We start from the raw sequence: 21,649 nt of genomic DNA, 5'->3' as shown, positions 1-21,649 counted from the left end.
GTCCAGATATGCGTGGCTTCCCCCGTTGCTGTCCTGGTATGTGTGGCTTCCCCCCGCCGCTGTACTACTATGCATGGCTTCCCCCCGCCACTGTCCTGCTATGCGTGGCTCCCCCTGTCGTTGTCCTGCTATGCGTGGCTCCCCTGTCCTGTCCTGGTATGCGTGGCTCCCCCCGTCACTTTCCTGGTATGCTTGGCTCCCCCATCCCATCATTGTATGCATGGGCTTTCCCCATCCCGTCGTTGTATGCATGGGATCCCCCGGTCTCGTCATTGTATGCATGGCTCCCCTCATCCCATCGTGGCATGCATGCTTGCTGTTACAAGAAAAAACATCCCACTCACCCTCTTCTAGCGTGCCCTTGCAGCATCTCGCTGGTGCCGGCTTCCAGCAGCTCTTCCTGATGAGCGATCACATGGCACTGCTCATTAAGGTAATGAATATGTGCTCTGGAGATGCGTGCATATTCATTACTTTAATGAGCGGTGCAATGTGATCTCTCAGCACATGAAGAACTGCCGGCGTCGGGACCAACGGAGATGCAGCGACGATGCGGAGGAAGGTGAGTATGGTCTTTTGGAAGCTGGCGGCTGCAGCTGTCACTGAGAGTGCTATCTAGCAGCAGCACAGGCTTTAGCCACAGCCACCGGCTCCTACCACTGCTCCGCCGCTCCCCCTCCCCCGCAGTCTTTCTGGACAATGACTCGTTTATAAGCCGAGGGGGGCGTTTTCAGCACAAAAAAAGTGCTGAAAAACTCAGCTTATACACAAGTATATACGGTATATTGTATTCTCGTATCTTTCCTCTTTTATTGAATGTGTAATTTTCCATTATATTTCATGTGACATCCAGCTGATCTGTGGTATACATGTAAAACACTGCACCAAACAGGGGCTTAACAATATCAACCGGATGCCACCACACAGGGGGCAATTGATGTAGCCGCACAGTGGTCCAAGAGGTAAGGGGGCCCACGTCCACCTCCGAAGCAGGTGGAATTGTGCATTATGATGAGCAAGTGGACTGCAAAGGGCCCATATATTGTTTTTGCATGGGGGCCCTCCTCTGTCTGTGGCCGCTAGTGGCATCAGATGAATGTCCATAATGCAAGGTAACCCATTTCCTGAGATCAAAGGGTTAAACTAATTGTAACTTATTCCGTCACCAATAATCTAATGCAATTACTTACACAGTACAACACCAGAGCTTTAAATATATGAAAATGTGATTGCAGCTAATGAGGGATTAACACTCGGTGGGAGATTGAGCTCCCAGGGATTATGGACTATTTCTCCTCTCTGTGTGCTCTTATAGCACTGGTGGATGGCTGAGTTATACTGACTGAGGTGCGAGGCTCTGTCCTGTCAGTGGGATACCCGAGGTATGCTGCGGCAGGAACACGAACCTGTGCTGGAATCTGATCTGACACCTGCCTGTAATGTGACTTCCATTGTAATATACTGGGGAGTGCGAAATATACAGGACGGACTGATGTCATGTCTCAAATGAGCTGTGTAAAAATAGAGCGCAGAGGCAATGTGTAAAGTAGGATATGTGGTGTGAAATCTTGATGAGATGTGATGGCAACTTACAAGAGGCAATGTGACACCATCCAAAATTAGATTGTCAAAAATAAAACCGCTGCATACAAATCAATGTGTGCGCTGCAAATCTGTCTTCTACATTTGTCATTTGGGTATACAGACACCGCGGTATTAGACATTGTTATATGTATTCATGGAAATCTATTGTATTGAGTGGCAAAATAACAATGAAATAACATTATATTCTGCATCACACATTGGGGTGACAGGAGTGCACACCAGACCTTTCCTCGCTGCAACACAAATATAACACCTGATTTATACACTAATATCTAGCATTATCCAGAAGTTGTTTTCCTAATATATTTTTTGTATATACTATCTTGGCCCATGCCAAGTTTTCGCACATTGGTCGTCGGGGGCGCAGGCAATTTCAGCAAAGGCAAGCTGGTCAAATGTAAATGTATTTCATGAGCTGATGAACACACACAGGTATTTATAGATTTGTAATACAATAAATTGTTTTTATAAGTAGAGGCCAAAAAATGTTTTCCGGTTGAGATGTCACCTGCAGGTCATTGTGTCTTTCTGCAGGTTTATGAAAAATGAATGTTTAAACTGTATTTAGTGATAAAATCGTGAATGTGTTGTTTGTTTGGCTCTTTTCTTGCTGAACGGAGCAAGTTTACCTTTCAAATGGTGTATCATTTTTGTGTGTGGGGCGAAGTAATCAGCAAAAAAGCAGTGCATGTTTACAAATGTGTTGGTAGTGTGCTTTGGGATACTGTGGTGCCACCTGCAGGTCATTTTTCCTTACTGCAGGTTTATGAAAATTAATGTTTAAACTGTATTTTGTGATCAAATTGTGGATGTGTAGTTTGTTAATCCTTTGTGTGTGTGGGTGCAGTATGAACGGGGATACAAAGGAATCACAGATGATTGTAATTTTTCAGTATTAAAAAAAATAAAAGTGCATGTAAAAATAACATTTCTTTTTATTACCCATGAATCATAATAAAAATAAATCAATATCCATTCCAGCATGACAATTCTTGGATATAGCCTCAATTTCCCCTGCCTCCTTATCTGATTGTCTCATGTTTTCTCCTCAGTCTATCATATATTTCTTCTAGTTAGCTTGGATGATCCATAGTGATGGGCGAACCTGTGGATGTTGGGGTCCGGCGGGTAGCGCCAAACATCTAACAAAAGTTTGTTTTGTGTACCAGAACAGTACCCGAACTCAGACCCATTAAGATAAATGGGGGGGGAGAACATCAACTGTCTGTGTTAGGCGTCAGGTTAATGCAGAGCAGGAATCCAGAGCCTCACATTCTGCGGTCTCCTGCTGTCTATCTACCGCAGAGGAGATTGCGTTGCAGCAGATCGCTCCACTGTCAGCACTCTGTTCCCCAGGATAACGGGGCTCCGCAATGGCCAAACTCTGTGCCGCCGGGCAAGACCTTTGTCCCCCCTCGCCTTCGGTCGAAGGTTCTCGCGTGGGCACACGCGTCCAGGGCGGGTGGTCACTGTGGCTACATGCAGACCACAAAACTCCTGGCAGGGTCTTATTGGTGGCCGCACAAGGCTCGGGACACTAAAAAATATATTCGGGCATGTGCCTCTTGTGCTCGGAATAGCTTCCTTAAACAGAGAGTGATGACGCCTGCCGACACACTGCGGCGTTCCACTTCTACTTCTGCTCCTGGCGATTTTTCTTCTCCCGTTGTCTCCCACTTGTCCCTTCTTAAACCTGGCAATCTTGCTGCCTCTGATACCTTCCACGTGTCCCGGTTTTCCATGTCATGTCTTGCCTTCAGATGAGTCTGAGGCCTATGCCTCTGATGGGCACAAGGTGGTGGATTGGAAGGCTCAGAGGGGAGGGGGCCCGAGGAGGGGGGTAATGTTAACGCGTCGGGCAGGGCACTCCACAAGCTCCCCCACATGTAAGAGTGCTATAAGGACATTTTGGGCAGTATCAATTGTGTATCCTCTTTAGAGCATGTTTGTATCCCTATTTTTTCCTGTATCTTTATTTACATTGCTGTAGCAGTATTGTTGGAAATGATTTGAGTCCATACCTGTTGACACATGGATAACTTTCAGGTTATTATCAGTGGTATGTATTGAACTGTGCATGCCTTGAGTCATTGCTATTGATTACCTTTTGATATATACTGCTCTCCTTAGGTTACTTGTATTATTCACACATCATGTTTCACTGCCTAATCATTTTCTCAGGTCTATGGGGGATGCCTGTTTGGCCTTATTAGGAGCCTTGTGTATGATCTGTCATGTGTTATGACTTTTAATTGTTTTTATACTTGTGTTGTCAATGGTTGTCTAATAAAAATTATTATACTTTTTTGGTGATCCCTGCTTTTCTTGGTTTGTAGCTTTTCTACTTGTATATCGCACGGTACCTGATGAGGACTGTATGGACTATGAGTGGATCAAAGAAGTGATCTTGGCCCGGTATGCGCTGACACCAGAGGCATACCGCCAAAAGTTCCGCGGACTTAGAAAACGTGTAACCGATACCCACGCTAAATGGGCCTGTAAATTACGGCAGTCACTGCTACAGTGGGTACAAGGGAGCCAAGCAACCACTAAGGAGGACATCCTCCAGCTCTTCCTGTTAGAACGATTCTTTAATGGACTAAACCCCGAGACACAGGAATGGCTTCGGGACAGGGGGCCAATGACTCTTGATGAAGCCGCTCGTCTGGCCGATGAACATCATGATGCCAGGAGGCCGCAGTTGTCCGGATCAAAGGTGGTCACTAGTTGTCCGCCCATGGACCTGCAGGGCCCCAAACCACCGAAGATTGTAGGGGACCAGCTAGAAACCCGGCCTACCACAGTTCCCCTGGGGCGCGATGCCACACCTTTCGTCAGCTGGGCCACCTGCAAAGACAATGTCCCAACCGGACTCAGCATACCCAGTGGCCAAAGGCGGGAACAGCTACCTTCAGCCGGGCTGCTGTACACTGCTACCAAGGCGAAGCTGACCCGGCATTGGGGGCTACGACTAACCAAGGGGTGGGAGAGATGGAGGAAGAGCTGCATGAAGTAGACCCCGTGCAGGTAGCCCAGGCAGATAATCGACAACAGCATCGACAGGTCATGTGGGTTAATGGGAAACGTATGCAGGGACTAAGAGATTCTGGGGCAACTTTGACCCTTGTGAATCCTCATCTCGTCCGGGACCAAGAGAAGATGGACCGGACAGTGGCAGTCCGTGTAGCAGGGAGAGCTATACATTGACTGCCCACTGCCAGGATTCACCTGAACTGGGGACTTGGGGATGGCCTTGTTGAGGTTGGCCTGATGGAGGATTTGCCTGCAGACGTCTTGCTGGGAAATGACTTGGGGCCCATGTTGTCTGCATTCTTGGTGGCCACTCTGGCTGAGACCTATCCTGTGACCACCCGGAGACAAGCTCGAGCTGCGGAGGTGGAATCACACTCAGAGGAGGCTCAGGTAAGACATCCCAGCCCTACACGTATTCCCATAGCCAGACACATTTCTTGGGCCACCCCAGATGAATTTAAGAGGGAGTTATTTTAGGATCCTTCATTAGAGGGATATTGTGGGAAGGCACAGGAGGGGAGAGGAGTACTGGAAGGGGAACAGTTTGTATGGAAGCAGGGACTCCTCTACCGGATCACAGAGCAGCACCACCCAGGGACGAGCCCCACTATAAAACAACAGCTGGTAGTTCCTAAGAAGTATAGGCAGGAGTTACTGCGAATCTCTCATGATATACCCTTGGCCGGGCACTTCGGCGTCAGTCGCACCAGGCATCGTCTGACACAAAACTTCTTTTGGCCGGGGGTAACCTATGATGTTCGTCAGTACTGCCAGACCTGTGACAGTTGTCAGCGCATTGGCAAGAGGGGGGATCGATGCAAGGCCAAATTACGCCCCCTCCCCATTGTGGAGGAACCATTTAGCCGAGTAGCGGTCGATCTGATAGGGCCGTTAGCCAAACCCAGTCCGTCCGGGAAAAGGTTTATATTGACAGTGGTAGATTATGCCACACGGTATCCAGAGGCAGTTGCGTTACCTAACATACTGGCAGAGACGGTGGCGGCCGCCCTACTCCAGGTTTTCTCACGGGTTGGATTTCCCCAGGAGATTATCTCGGACCAGGGTACCTAGTTTACAGCAGAGGTGACCAACCAACTGTGGAAGCTGTGCGGCGTAAAGTCAGTTAGAAGCGCCCCGTACCACCCGCAAACCAATGGGTTGTGTGAACGCTTTAACGGGACATTAAAACAGCTCATTGGGACTTTTACCAGGACCTACAGGGACTGGGAGAAATTCTTGCCACACCTCCTGTTTGCCTATCGGGAGGTGCCCCAAGAATCCATGAGGTTCTCCCCGTTCGAGCTGGTATACGGGAGACGGGTAAGGGGACCCCTAGACTTAGTGCTGGAACACTGGGAGGGGGAGGGCCCCCCTTTCGGCTTATTCCAGTTTCGAGTTAGCCATTCGGGATGAAGAATGCCCCGGCGACCTTCCAAAGGCTGGCTAACTGGCTTCTGGATGGTCTCCAGGACTATGCTTGTGCCTACCTGGACGACATCGCCATCTACAGTGCGACATGGGAAGAGCACCTAAATCACCTAGAGACAGTATTGGACAGGATCCACAGGCCGGAATCACCCTGAACCCAAACAAGTGTCACGTGGGCAAAGCAGAGGTTCAGTATTTAGGGCATTGGGTGGGAAGTGGGAAACAGTGACCAGAACCAGCCAAGATTGAGGCCATAGCCAAATGGCCCATCCCACGCACTAAAACCCAGGTCATGGCGTTTCTAGGGACAGCGGGGTATTACAGGAAATTCGTTCCCAATTACAGCAGCGTAGCCAAGCCCCTCACTGATCTGACCCGTAAGAACCAACCCTGCCAGGTAACCTGGACCTCAGAGTGTGAGGAAGCCTTCGGCCAACTAAAGGACGCCCTCACCAATACCCCTGTATTGGCCGCACCCGATCCAATTAAACGTTTCCTGGTTCACACAGACGCTTCTATGTTTGGATTGGGGGCATACTGAGCCAAGTCGGGCCGGACGGCCAAGAACACCCGGTAGCTTACCTGAGTCGGAACCTACTGCCCCGTGAAGTAAGCTATGCGGCAATCGAGAAGGAGTGCCTGGCAGTAGTATGGGCACTCAAGAGGTTGCAACCATATTTGTATGGATGACAGTTTTCCCTTCTAATGGACCATAAACCCCTAGTCTGGCTTAATCGGGTATCCGGAGACAACGCCAGATTGCTGCGGTGGAGTTTAGCCCTACAACCTCTGGACTTCACCATCCACCACAGACCCGGCAAACAAAACGGTAACGCCGATGGACTAAGTCGACAAACCAAACTTGTACCAACCCCATAAACTTCGGTCATCCCCAGACCGATCCGTTGAGGATCAGACTGTGTATGCCGATCACGTCGCTGAAAAGGGGGAGCCGTGTTACGTGCTACAGAACCATTCAGCACCCAGAATATGTTGTGCAGTTATATGTATGTATATATGCATCAGCCCACAGGCTGCGCCCCTGGGCAGAGGGGACGCGATATTCTCCTTTTGTCCGCCCTCCCCCCACCTTTGTAATTCCCACAGTAAACATCGGCAGGCTCCGGCCACCTGCGGCTTTTGTAATGCATGTCTGGCCTGCCGCTTTTCTATTGGCCTGCCTTCTGTGTCTGTGTGATATATTCTGTGTCCTGTGAGTAAAGTGTTGTCAGACTGGAAATACGTGGAGAAGCAGTGATCTTTTATATGCGCCCATGTAACCAACGAATTCCAGCCAGCGTCATTCATTCAGACTCCAGCCAATGCAGAGCGGACCTCCGAAAACAAGGGGTGGTCCTGAAAGAGGTACTCCAGCTTGGTAGACCCCGTTACATGGTGCTTCTGCCCTCCTTATATTCCACTTATATACACAAAGTTTTATAAATGTGTGATACCTTTTTATTTATGCTGCAGGAGCTGACTCGTTCCAAGTTAAGCATTGTGTCGCCTTGCCTCTGTCCTCACTGACCAACCCTGTCCAGATACTTTCATTAGTCCACATTAAATAAACATTTTTCATATAAAATAAATAATTCCATCTTCCATAAATAGCTTCTTGGAGCTTAGTGTGCCCTTGCTGTGTTTACCCAATGCCAATCCCTTTTCACTGGATGGTTTGATCATCATACCTGGAGATAGGAAAAGCAGAAGGACAAACTCATACTCTGTTCATGTGACAAGCTTGTGATGCATTACACTTCTCACAAACATAACATTAAAATCTGCACAGGCCTGTTTAAGATTAACAAGCCATGGAATAATTTGTGTTCCCAAAATACAGCCAGGGCCAGTTTTAGACAAAATGTGGCCCTGGATAAATTTAAAAGTGGGACCCCAATTGTTAAGATATTGCACCATCACACAAGAACATTTAGGGCGCATTTATACTACCAATTTCAGGTCGTTAAATGAGCAACGATTTACTATATACAAGTAGATCATCACTTGTGTACTTGTGTTAGCATATCTCCTGGTTACATGCGACTATGTAGGTCGATAGTGATGCCTTAATTCTGGAAAGGAGAATTTGATCCAGCTTCTGATCCACAGTTCATGGAGACGTGGTTAAAATCATGAAGTCTTTATTCCAGAAGAATTAAAGGGAACCTGTCACCCCCCTCAGGCGTTTTTAAGTAAAAGAGCCACCTTGTGCAGCACTAATGCTGCATCTGTCAATGTGGCTCTTTTACTTAGCATCCCTTCCACCGCAGAAATAATTGTTTTTAAAGTTGGTCAAAAATACCTGAAGTTTGACAGGGGGGAGGTCTTTCCCCCTCTGACAGACACCTCACATCCACCATCAGTCATTTCTTTCTTCAGTATTTGGCGTCGCCTCCTCAGCTTCTTTTGATATCCTGGCGCCTGCGCTGTACTATATCTTTTTGGGCATGCACAGTTAGCGCTGCCCGTGCTCTCACATCAAATCCTGGCCTTCCTATCGCGCGGCCAGAGATCCCGCCCTGCAGTCGCTTATGATTTATTTACACTGCGGGGCTGGGAATCTTGGGCATGTGCAGTGGTTCTCTGCGTCTCTCATGCTCAAGATTCCAAGCCCCGTAGTGTGAATAAATCATAAGCGACTGCGGGGCGGGATCTCTGGCAGCGCGTCCACGCAGGTGCGATAGCAAGGCCAGGATGTGATGAGACAGAACGGGCAGCGCTAACTGCGCATGCCCAAGAATATATGCTACAGCGCAGGCGCCAGGATTTCAAATGAAGCTGAGGAGGCGGCGCCAAATACTGAAGAAATAAATGACTGATGGATGCAAGGCGTCTGTCAGAGGGGGAAAGACCTTCCCCCCTGTCAAAATTCTGGTATTTTTAAAAACAATTATTTCTGTGGTGGAAGGGATGCTAAGTAAAAGAGCCACATTGACAGAATGCAGCATTAGTGCTGCACAAGGTGGCTCTTTTACTTAAAAACGCCTGGAGGGGGGGTGACAGGTTCCCTTTAAAGATCAGTAGAAAAATTTAAAAATGCAAAATACTGGAAACAAACATCCTCTAAGATCGAGAAGTAGTAGGGGGGACACAAAAAAATTAGGACGCCAGATGAATTTCGAAAGCAAGTGCGTTCTTAGACTTCGATTTAAACCTGTATTTTGTGTTATTGTGACCATAAATGGGGTGATGGGGTCAGGACTTTTGGACTCAGGGAGTTTGGTGTCCCTGATAAGGGCCACACTCCCCACCAGTTGATCCCAGGAAAACACGTGGTCGTCTGCTGTATCCACAGGGATGCCAAAAACTACCCTATCGCCAGAGTATCGATAAAAATGAGCTGGGGTACTGCGTCCCATGAGGTCAAACTAAAGACTCAGTACACCCTGTGATAATCTGGCCTGACTTCAGCCTGTTTTGGGTTTTGTGGTTTTGTGGGGAAAGGCAGAAGGCAGAGATGCTAAGTGATTCAGACAGGAGCCAGCGCAACCCTGATGAATCCTTATCGCAGTCGGAGGTGAATGACTTCCCCTTGTGTGTCCTGGCAGGTTACAAGGACGAGACGGTGGCCAGTGAGGCAAGAGGTTCTGGAATTGTGGGTTTCTGGGGAAAATGTTGGGGCTGCTCAAATGCTTGATCTTGCCTTAAAAGGGGCATTTGAAATATAGATACAGTGTGGGAAATAAGTATTTGATCCCTTGCTGATTCTGTAAGTCTGCCCGCTGACAAATCTATATATATAAAATTGAATGTATGTGTATATCATCAACCAATCACGAAGCATCTTTCATTTCACCAGAGCTGTTTAAAAGAAGCTGAGCTGTGACTGGTTGCTATGAGCAACAGTTTTCTTTGCAACCAATCATGAAGCATCTTTTATTTCACCAGAGCTGTTTAAAAGAAGTTGAGCTGTGATTGGTTTCTTTGAGCAACAGTTTTCCTTGCAACCAATCACTAAGCATGTTTCAGTTCACCAGAGCTGTTTAAAAGAAGCTGAGCTGTGATTGGTTGCTATGAGCAAGTTTTCCCACTCCACAACACCTCAGCAGACACTGACCAGGTGGGAGAAATCTAGCATCCCTGGAAACATTAGCTCCCAGCCATTGTCTTCCCCCCAGAAAGGAGCAGAGAGCACATGACAGAAATGAGTCACCCCCTCCCTGCAAATTCCTCAACGCTCTGATTCTGACCCCACGCTTCTATTAAAGGGATCATTGGTATGGAAGTCAGGGCAAATCCACTCTGCGCTTTGGTACTGACCCCAGGTCTCTCATAATCTCCGGTATGGAAGTTAGGGCAAATCCCTCAGCACTCTAATTCTGACCCCAGGCTTCTATTAAGGGGATCATTGGTATGGAAGTCAGGGAAATCCATACAGCACTTTGGTTCTGACCCCAGGCCTCTCTTAAAGTGATCCTCGTTATGGAAGTTAGGGCAATTCCACTCAGCATTTTAGTTCTGACCCCAGGCTCTCTTAAAGGGATCCTCAGTATGGAAGTCAGGGCAATTGCCTTCAAATGCTCTGGTACTGACCCCAGGCCTTCTTAAAGGGATCTCCTGTATGGAAGTTAAGGCAAATCCCTCAGCGCTCTGATTCTGACCCCAGGATTCTATTAAAAGGATCATTGGCATGCAAGTCAGGGCAAATCCACTCAGCGCTTTGTTTCTGATCCCAGGCTCTCTTAAAGGGATCCCCAGTATGGAAGTTAGGACAATTACACTCAGCGCTCTGGTTTTGACCCCAGTCTCTCTTAAAGGGATCATTGGTATGTAAGTGAGGGCAATTCTACCTATCGCTCTGGTTCTGACCCCAGGCTCCTCTTAAAGGGATCCCTGATATGGAAGTGAGGGCAAATCCACTCTGCACTTTGGTACTGACCCCAGGCCTCTCTTAAAGGGATCTCCAGTATGGAAGTTAGGGTAAATTCCTCAGCACTCTGATTCTGACACCAGGCTTCTATTAAAGGGATCATTGGTATGGAAGTCAGGGCAAATCCACTCAGCGCACTGGTTCTGACGCCAGGCCTCTCTTAAAGGGATCCCCGGTATGGAAGTTAGGACCGATCCACTCAACACTCTAGTTCTGACCCCAGGCTGATGGGATGATGTGGGATATTAGGGCTAGTAGTCCGGTGGCTCTGGCTGATGGGATGATGTGGGATATTAGGGGTAGTAGTCAAGTGGCTCTGGCTGATGGGATGATATGGGATATTAGGGATAGTAGTTCGGGGGCTCTGACCGAATGATGAGGGATATTAGGGGTAGTAATCCAGTGGCTCTGATGGGATGATGTGAAATATTAGTGGTAGTAGTCCGGTGGCTCTGGCTGATGGGATGATGTGGGATATTAGGGGTAGTAGTCCGGTGGCTCTGGCTGACGGGATGATGTGAAATATTAGTGGTAGTAGTCCGGCGGCTGTGACGTGATGATGTTGGAATATTAGTGGTAGTTGTCCGGTGGCTCTGGCTGACGGGATGGTGTGGGATATTAGGTATAGTAGTCAGGTGGCTTTGACGGGATGATGTGAGATATAAGGGGTAGTAGTCCGGTGGCTCTGACGGGATGATGTGGGATATTAGTGGTAGTAGTCTGGTGGCTCTGGCTGATGGGATGATTTGGGATATTAGTGGTAGTAGTCCGGTGGCTCTGGCTGATGGGACTATGTGGTATATTATATTGAATGTGGCTATGCGGAGTGGGTGGGGCTCTACACTCAGCTTTATATATATAGATATAATCATTATAATTTGTTATAACTAACTGTAGTTAGTTACTGTGCCCGGGCAACACTGTGCTCTTCAGCTAGTAGTACATAAAGAAAACTTAGCACTCAACTTAGTGAACTGTAGAGTAATTTTAATGCAGTCCAAAACACAATGTTTCGGTCCCAGAATGGACCTTCATCAAAGTACCGACTGCTCAATGTTATGGTGTCCAATATGGTGGGTGGTGGATGATCGGTTAGTTAATAGGTATTCCTTTAGGAGGTACTAGTAAGTGGACAGCCAGAATGCTGACTAAAGTAGCTTTGGTGCATTTAACATAGGGTTCAAGAGTCCACTTTATTCAATAAGGGACAAACTTGTGTGATTCTAGGCACCCTTATACTGTAAGTCGAGATGATGATGTAGTGGACACCGCGTTGTGAGCCGGGCATACTCACCACTAACCACCACTGGTCAGTTCGACTACATCATCATTTGGACTTATAAGGGTGCCTAGAATCACACTAGTTTGTCCTTTATTGAATAAAGTGGACTTTTGAACCCTATGTTAAATGCACCAAAGCTTTTTGCGTCAGCATTCTGACTGTCCACTTACTTCAAAATTGAATTTTATTTTTTTTTTCCAGGAATAGTAAATTCAGTTCTATGAACTGAGTTCTTTTATAATGCCGGATCAAGATGAGAAAGGGAAAAAAACGGAAAAAGTTTCTGAAAAGAAAATTCAAGGAGCAGCTTCAAGGTTTGTAATTTTTATTGTTAAATTATTATTATCACAGGGTTGTTGCATACTTAAAATTTTGCTGTTTCATTCACTCTTGACTTTGGCTCAAAAACCTGCAGTGGTGGTTTTCCAAAAAACACTCTTTGTGTAACAACCCTTATACTTAACCTTTGTTTCTTTTTACATGCGGAATCTGTTTTTCTTGTTGAAAGTAAAAAATCAGTTAAATACTCAAGGGTCTCAAAATAAATCATATAATATACCCTAAAAATAATACTTTATTAATAAAAAACCACAAGGGTCACACCACAAGTGAACACAAAGAAAAAAAAAAAAAAGTGTCCAAAAATCCAAAACACATAAAATGTGGGGAATAACCTAGGAGTCCCTATTGATATCTCCTGTTATCACCTTCCTAGCCGCGGAGGTTGGCACCCTAGGGGGAACGTTGTGGCGCCCCCGCTCAACGGTGGCTGTCCCTGGGGACCCTATTGCACCCTGACACCTCTAATGGAGTCCCTTCCCCGATGCTAAGGGGACCCCTATCAGATAACAGAGAGAATCCTACGATGAGGGGGACCCTAGAACCCACAAAAAATTACACATATGTAAAAGAACACATAAATAAATAGGCATATGGGAATGCAGTACTGATAATCTTGATATTAAAGGATTAATGTGCTATACACAGTCCCATCTAGACTCGTGGCTCAGACATATAGATATAGCTGAAAGGATAAAAAGTATCGTGACTCATCAGCAGCCAACAACGTGTGTCAATCCACCTAGTTGTAGCAGCATGTAATCTTAAATCCCAAAAATATATATATATATAATTCAAGATACCACATCCTCATATATATATAGGTCACAATATATAAAGATAGCCAAAGTCACAAATTGAGCCCATATCCACAGCATTGATTCATAGATCTCATCACATAGTCAGACAATAGATAAAACGATTTCATCAGTGGAAAGCTCAAATAAAGGAGTTAGGATACTCATCGTGAAATCCATCCACTGTCCCATAGCCTCAGACGCCTCAACGCGTTTCACCCCTTTGGGATCATCAGGAGGCTCGATAGCAACCTTACTAGTGACCTGATGTGGTATAGTCGGGGAAGGGACTCCATTAGAGGTGTCAGGGTGCAATAGGGTCCCCAGGGACAGCCACCGTTGAGCGGGGGCGCCACAACGTTCCCCCTAGGGTGCCAACCTCCGCGGCTAGGAAGGTGATAACAGGAGATATCAATAGGGACTCCTAGGTTATTCCCCACATTTTATGTGTTTTGGATTTTTGGACACTTTTTCTTGTTGAAAGTAATATTCCTTTTTACATATTTGTTACAATACGTAAGCTTCAACCATAGTTAAAGGGAACCTGTCACCTCGTTTTTTTTGCAATAAGTTGTGGCCACTGCCTTTCGGGGCTTATCTACAGCATTCTAGAATTCTGTAGATAAACCCCCGATCTAGCCTGAAAGATAAGAGAAATGAGTTTTATTATACTCACCCGGGGGCGGTCCAGTCCGATGAGCGTTGTAGGTCCGGGTCCGGCGCCTCCCATCTTCCTTGCTTTCTGTCGTAGCTCCTGCGCAGACGTACTGATCTGCCCTGTTGAGGGCAGAGCCAAGTACTGCAGTGCGCAGGCGCTGGGCCTCTCTGACCTTTCCCGGCGCCTGTGCACTACTAGTACTTGCGTATGTCCCTCCAAACAATAGTTCAAAATACCATGGCACTCACTTAAATATTCAATTAAAGTTTTATTAATAAGTCAGCACATGGAAATAGAAAAGACAGCCAATGTCACACCCTGTCTTAGACCTTGAGCACATCCTCTTTTCTATGATTCATAGCAGATACAAGGCCTGAAAGCCTGTATTTTTCACTATTGATCTTTAATTTGAACACTGTAAAAAAAAACATAAAATGCTAAAAATGGTTAAAAGTAACCTATCAGCAGGATTGTGCTGAGAAACTTACAGACACTGTCATATTGACACCATTATACTGATTAAAATGATACCTAGGATGATGAAATCCATCTTGTGGCTGTTGTTTAATCTTTATTTTCAGTGCTCCGGGGCAGCTTGTGGGGGGGGGGGGGGGGTCCATCATGTGTTGCTCTGCTTATATATTCATCTGTATTTTCTGTATTCTCCTTTTGATAGGTCACTGATCCTTCAGTGACCTGCCCCCTATTTTACATACTGAATATAATATGTATTGAAAAACAAATAAAAAAATTCACATTCAGCAGGCAGGCGCCGCTGGCGCCATCATGGTGGAGACAATTTTTTTTCCTCTAGCAAAATGGCGCCATACAGCTCTCTAAGCAGAGCACCACGCAAAGAACTCCCCAAAAGTCCACCCTGTAGAATGAGAATATCATTAACTGAAAACTGAAAATAGAGATTAAACAACAACCACAAGACGGATTTCATCAACCAAGGTATCGCTTGACAGGTTACCTTTAAAATGATATCTGAGTTGATGAAATCCGTCTTGTGGTTGATGTTTATTCTTTATTTGTGATTTTCAGTTAATGAGATTCTTGTGCTTTGGGGCGGCCTGTGGGCAGGGCTTTGTGTTGTTCTGCTTATATATTCATCCTTATGTACTTATGGCAGGTCACTAATCCCTTCATGAAATACACCCTATTTTACATACTGCATAAAATTATGGTTTAAAAAAAAAATCACATTCATCAGTCAGGCGGTGCTTGCGCTGTATCATAAGGTGGATAGTATGCCTGTTTTCATTTTATTTAGACATATAGTTTTGTTGTAAAAAGAAAAATTATCTCAATCAAAATGGTGCTGGTGACCGCGCTTGCGCACAAGCATCTATTGCATTCCGATAGATGAATGCTGCTGCACTGGCGCTGCCGGTGCCATTTTGATTAAGATATAGTTTTTCTATAAAAAAAAAAATTGTGTCTGAATAAAATGAAAATGGGCATATTATCCACTTTAACCCCTTTACCCCCCAAGGGTGGTTTGCACGTTCATGACCGGGCCAATTTTTACAATTCTGACCACTGTCTCTTTATGAGGTAATAACTCTGAAATGCTTCAATGGATCCCGGTGATTCTGACATTGTTTTTTCGTGACATATTGTACTTCATCAATTCTTATGGAACTAATTTTTGGACTTCCATGTGCTGCTTGACAAAATACAGGATTCCAATTATAGTTGAAGATTAATCATTTATTCCCAACGCTTTTCGAAGTAAGAGCTACTTCTTCCTCAGGGGATGACAAATATCATTTTTATAATTTTATAATTTTAACATTAACCCAGATAAGACCCTATTGCGCTTTTTCCTGTACCTGTAGTACACTATATTGTACTTCATGTTAGTGGTAAAATTTCATTGATATAACTTGCGTTTATTTGTGAAAAAAATGGAAATTTGGCGAAAATTTTGAAAATTTCGCAGTTTTCCAACTTTGAATTTAAATCACAGCGATATGGCACACAAAAACTTAATAAATAACATTTCACATACTGTATGTTTACTTTACATCAGCACAATTTTGGAACCAAATTTTTTTTGTTAGGAAGTTATAAGGGTTAAAAAGTTGACCAGCGATTTCTCATTTTTGCAACACCATTTTATTTTTATGGACCACATCACATTTGAAGTCACTTTGAGGAGTCCATAGAAAATACCTAAAAGTGACACCATTCTAAAAACTGCACCCCTCAAGGTGCTCAAAACCACATTCAAGAAGTTTATTAACCCTTCAGGTGCTTCACAGATATTTTTTGAATGTTTAAAAAAAAATGAACATTTAACTTTTTTCACAAAAAAAATTAGTTCAGGTCCAATTTTTTTATTTTACCAAGGGTGACAGGAGAAATTGGACTGCAAAAGCTATTGTGCAATTTCTCCTGAGTACGCTGATACCTGATATGTGGGGGCGAACCATTGTTTCGGCGCATAGCAGAGCTCAGAAGGAAAGGAGCGCCGTTTGACTTTTTCAATGCAAAATTGGCTGGAATTCAGATCGGACACCATGTCACGTTTGGAGAGCCCCTGATGTGCCTAAACAGTGGAAACCCCCCACAAGTGACCCCATTTTGGAAACTAGACCCCCAAGGAACTTATCTAGATATGTGGTGAGAACTTTGAACCCACAAGGGCTTCACAGAAGTTTATAACGTACAGCCGTACAATTAAAAAATCATATTTTTTCCACAAAAATGATCTTTTCACCCTCAATTTTTATTTTCCCAAGGGTAACATGACCCTAAGAGTTATTGTGCAATTTGTCCTGAGTACACTGATGCCCCATGTTAGGCGTTGGGTTCCTGTCGCTGCACAGCGGGAATCCCGAGCCTTGCTTCCAGTGGTCTCCCATTCCTCTCCAGCCACAGAGGAGGTTGCTCAGCAAACTCGTCGGTCCCGGTGCTCTGCTCAGACCAGCTCCATGGGTTTGCTTGCTGCTACCACCTCTGGCACAGCTATGGCAATGCATGCTGCTCAGCAGCGAGATTCTCCAGGGACGAAGTCCCCATGTCGGGCCACTGAGCATGCCCGTGGAGTGATCTCCCATTGGAGATCGAAGGTCACGTGTTCAGGTCCTGCTCGTGTTCGGATTGGCCCATCTGAGAAGCTAGGAAGGTCCTGGATGCTCGCAGCTATAAAAGGCTCGCATGGCCACTCGGCCATGTGCTAGGATAGACTGTATTTTCAGACTATGAGGAGTGAGTGATGTATGCATGTATGAATGTCTCTGGTGAATGACTCATTAAGAAACCCCTACCCTTGGTACGCATGTGTTTTGCAGCCTAGCCTGCTAGCGCCCAGGCTTAGGCGTAGGTAGGTCAGTGTTTGAGTCAGGCATTAGTCTTCACCAATGACTCGGCACACCTCAGTGCACGTGCTCCACACTCCTTAGCCAGCGTCTATAGCAGCGTTTGCGTCAGCGACGCCGCGCGCTCAGTGGGCCTAGAGGGACTCTAACACCGTGTCCTTGGGGTAGAGTTCTGTGGCCGTACACTGTGCGCTCTTTTGGCCGGGCTCTGTGAGCTAAACAGGCTCCGGCATCTACGTTCAGTGGTCGTGCGGCTCTGTGAATTAACAGAGTTCGCTCCTGTTCACACTGGGTGACGTAACCCACGTGTGACCTTTCCACACCGCTTTATACTTCCGCCATTATCTAGCAGCAGTGTACCACCTCTGCACGGTGGACCCCAGGCTGCGAACGCACCTACTATTATTTTATAATTTGGTGCGTTCCACCAGCCCTAACACCCCATATGTGGGGTAAACCACTATTTGGGCGCATGGCAGAGCTCAGAAGGGAAGCAGCGCCATTTGACTTTTATGGCTGGAATTGAGATAGGACGCCATGTCGTGTTTGGAGAGCCCTTGATGTGCCAAAACAGTGGAAACCCCCCACAAATGACACCATTTTGGAAACTAGACCCCCCCAAGGAACTTATCTAGATGTGTGGTGAGCACTTTGAACCCCCAAGGGCTTCACAGAAGTTTATAATACCCAGGCGTGAAAATAAAAAAATCATATTTTTTCCACAAACATGATCTTTTAGTCCCCAATTTTTTTATTTTCCCAAGGGTAACAGGAGAAATTGCACACCAAAACTTGTCCAATTTGTCCTGAGTACGCTGATACCCCATATGTGGGAGAAAACTACTGTATGGGCACATGTCGGGGCTCGGAAGGGAAGTAGTGACGTTTTGGAATGCAGACTTTGATGGACTGGTCTGTGAGTGTCATGTTGCCTTTGGAGAGCCCCTGATGTACGTAAACTGTGGAAACCCCCCACAAGTGACCCCATTTTGGAAACTAGACCCCCTAAGGAACACATCTAGATGCGTGGTGAGCACTTTGAACCCCCCAGTACTTCACAGAAGTTTATAACGCTCAGGCGTGAAAAGAACAAAATCATATTTTTTCCACAAACATGATCTTTTAGTCTCCAATTTTTTTTATTTTCCCAAGGGTAACAGGAGAAATTGGACCCCAAAAGTTGTTGTCTAATTTGTCCTGAGTACACTGATACCCCATATGTGGGAGAAAACTACTGTATGGGCACACGTCAGGGCTTGGAAGGGAAGTAGTGACGTTTTGGAATGCAGACTTTGATGGAATGGTCTGCAGGTGTCATGTCACGTTTGGAGAGCCTCTGATGTGACTAAAGTGTTGAAACTGCCCACAAGTTCCCTATTTTGGAAACTAGATCCCTCAAGGAACTTATCTAGATGTGTGGTGAGCACTTTGAACCCCCAAGTGCTTCACAGAAGTTTATAACGCCTGGGCATGAAAAGAAAAAAATCATATTTTTTTCCACAAAAATGATATTTTTGCCCCCAATTTTTTATTTTTCCTAAGGGTAACAGGAGAAATTGGACCCCAAAAGTTGTTTTGCAATTTGTCCTGAGTAGGCTGATACCCCATATGTGGGGGTAAAACACTGTTTGGGCGCATGGCAGAGCTTGGAAGGGAAGGAGCACCATTTGACTTTTTCAACGCAGAATTGGCTGGAATTGAGATCAGATGCCATGTTGCGTTTGGAGAGCACCTGATGTGCCCAAACAGTGGAAACTCCCCAATTCTAACTCCAACCCTAACCCCAACACACCCCTAACCCTAATCTCAGCCCTAACGCTAGCCCTAACGCTAGCCCTAACTCTAACCCTAATGGGAAAATGGAAATAAATACATTTTTTAAATTTTATTATTTTTCCCTAATTAAGGGGGTGATAAAGGGGGGTTTGATTTACTATTTATGGCGGGTTTTTATGTTTGGCAGCTGTCATACGCTAAAAGACGCTTTTTATTGTAAAAATAGTTTTTACATCACCACATTTTGAGAGCTATAATTTTTCCATATTTTGACCCACCGAGTCAAGTGAGGTCTTATTTTTTGCGGGACGAGTTGACGTTTTTATTGGTACCATTTACGGGTACGTGACATTTTTTCATCGCTTTTTATTCTGATTTTTAGGACGCAGAATGAACAAAAACCAGCATTTCATGAATTTCTTTTGGGGGATGCGTTTACATCGTTCCGCGTGCATTAAAATTGATAAAGCGGTTTTATTCTTTAGGTCAGTACGATTACAGCGATATCTCATTTATGTCATTTTTTTGTTTTGGCGCTTTTATGCAATGAAAACAATTTTATATAAAAAATAATTATTTTTGCATCGCTTTATTCTGCAAGCTATGACTTTTTTATTTTTTCGCTGATGACGTTGTGTGGCAGCTCTTTTTTTGCAGGACAAGATGACGTTTTCAGCAGTACCATGGTTATTTATATCTGTCTTTTTCATCGCGCGTTATTGCACTTTTTGTTTGGCGGTATGATAATAAAGCATTATTTTTTGCTATGCTTTTTATTTTTATTTTTTAAGGGGTTCGCCAAAGGGGTTAACTAATGGGACAGTTTTATAGGGCGAGTCGATACGGACACGGCAATACTAAATATGTGTACTTTTATTGTTTTTGTTTTTTTTATTTCCAAAAAATGAATTTTTATTAGGCAATATATATATATATATATATATATATATAATTTTTAACTTTATTACATTGTCCCAGGGGGGACATCACTGTCATGTGTCAGATCGCTGATCTGACACGTCACACAGCGCTGTAACAGATCAGCGATCTGACAGGCGCTGCACAAGGCTTCCTCATGCCTGCGCTCTGCAGGCACTGAGGAAGCCGCCTCCCTGCAGGCCCCTGAAGGCCCCTGCGGCCATATTGTATCCGGGGACCTCCAGGGAAGGAGGCCCCCAGAGCAGCGCAGCACATCGTGCTGCGCTGGGGGTCGCAGGGAAGCACGGAGGGAGCCCCCTCCCTGCCAGTGCTTCCCTAAACCCCCAGTACACTGCGATTGTGTTTGATCGCAGTGTGCCAGGGGTTAATGTGGTCCGTGACCGCCCCTGACTCATAGTGCCCGGTGTCAGCTGTGATAATCAGCTGACACCCGACCGCTCCCCCCGTGAGCGCCGCTGATTGCGATGACGTACTATCTCGTCCCCGGTCATAAGGGTCCGGGTCTTGTGGACGGGATAGTACGTCAGATGTCAGGAAGGGGTTAAGCTACAGCACAGGTGCCACAGCTTGCCTGATGATTGTGATTTTTTTTCGCCAAATTATCCTTCTATAATAAAGATTAAATAACAACCACAAACAGATTTCATCACCCCAGGTATCATTTTAATCAGTATAACAGTGTCTGTACTTTACTGAGCACAATCCTGCTGACAGGTTCACTTTAACCCCTTAACGACCGCCGATATGCCTTTTAACGGCGGCAGTTAAGAATACTTAAACCACAGTGTTGCTTTTTAACGGCACTGAGGTTTAAGGTTATATGGCCCCCCAGAGTCAGAATTTCTCCAGGGTCTCGGCTGCCAGGGGTAGCTGAGACCCCAGAGAACATGATTCGGGTCAGTTTTTACCAACCCCGGTGATGCCATCGCCATTATTAATGGTATAATGGCAGCCGCAAAAAAAAGAGAAATAGGGTCTCTCTTTCCCCGATCAACCCCTTCAGTACCTCTGTTGTCCCTACAGGCCCCCCTGAAGTCCCCCGGGTTGCCGGCTTCTTCTGGGAGAAAATGGCGGGCCCATGAGCAGTGTGCCCGCTGAGATCTGCCGGTTGGCACTCGGCAACAATCGGAGATCTTTTTCATATTGGCTCATTTTAAAATAAAAAAAATAGTAAATCAAACCCCCCTTTATCACCCCCTTAATTAGGGAACAATAATAAAATAAAAAAATATTTATTTCCATTTTCCCATTAGGTTTAGTGTTGGGCTAAATTGAGTTGGGCTAAAGTTAGGGTTGGGGCTAAAATTAGGGTTAGGGTTGGGGCTAAAGTTAGGGTTAGCGTTGGGGCTAAAGTTAGGGTTGGGGCTAGAGTTGGGGTTAGGGTTGGGATTAGGGTTACGGTTGGGATTAGGGTTAGGGTTGATATTAGGGTTAGGGTTGGTATTAGGGTTAGGGTTGGGGTTAGGGTTGTGGTTAGGGTTGGGATTAGGGTTAGGGGTGTGTTGGGGTTAGGGTTGGAGTTAGAATTGTGGGCTTTCCACTCTTTAGGCACATCAGAGGAAGCCAGTGCTAGCATTTCTTCTGTGGTGTTGC

General features: G+C 45.6%; 1 protein-coding gene across 3 annotated transcripts in view; it reads left to right on the top strand.

Moving 5' to 3' along the window:
* NEK10 (NIMA related kinase 10) overlaps nt 1-21,649 on the top strand; it is a 419,159-nt gene that overhangs the window by 35,370 nt on the left and 362,140 nt on the right. For all 3 annotated transcript variants that reach the window (XR_012230919.1, XM_073568458.1, XM_073568451.1), the window contains exon 2: nt 12,420-12,532. Coding sequence is in view for 2 of the 3 variants with exons in the window: in XM_073568458.1 (XP_073424559.1) it covers nt 12,459-12,532 (74 nt within the window). In the remaining variant the exon portion in view is untranslated. The remainder of the gene's footprint in view (nt 1-12,419; nt 12,533-21,649) is intronic.

Source organism: Dendrobates tinctorius, unplaced genomic scaffold (genome assembly GCF_039654945.1).
Source record: "Dendrobates tinctorius isolate UK_male_01 unplaced genomic scaffold, ASM3965494v1 ptg000005l, whole genome shotgun sequence".
In the NCBI taxonomy this organism is placed as follows: Eukaryota; Metazoa; Chordata; class Amphibia; order Anura; family Dendrobatidae; genus Dendrobates; species Dendrobates tinctorius.
The sequence above is the reverse complement of the archived record's forward strand: the minus strand, read 5'-3'. Positions and strand labels throughout refer to the sequence as shown.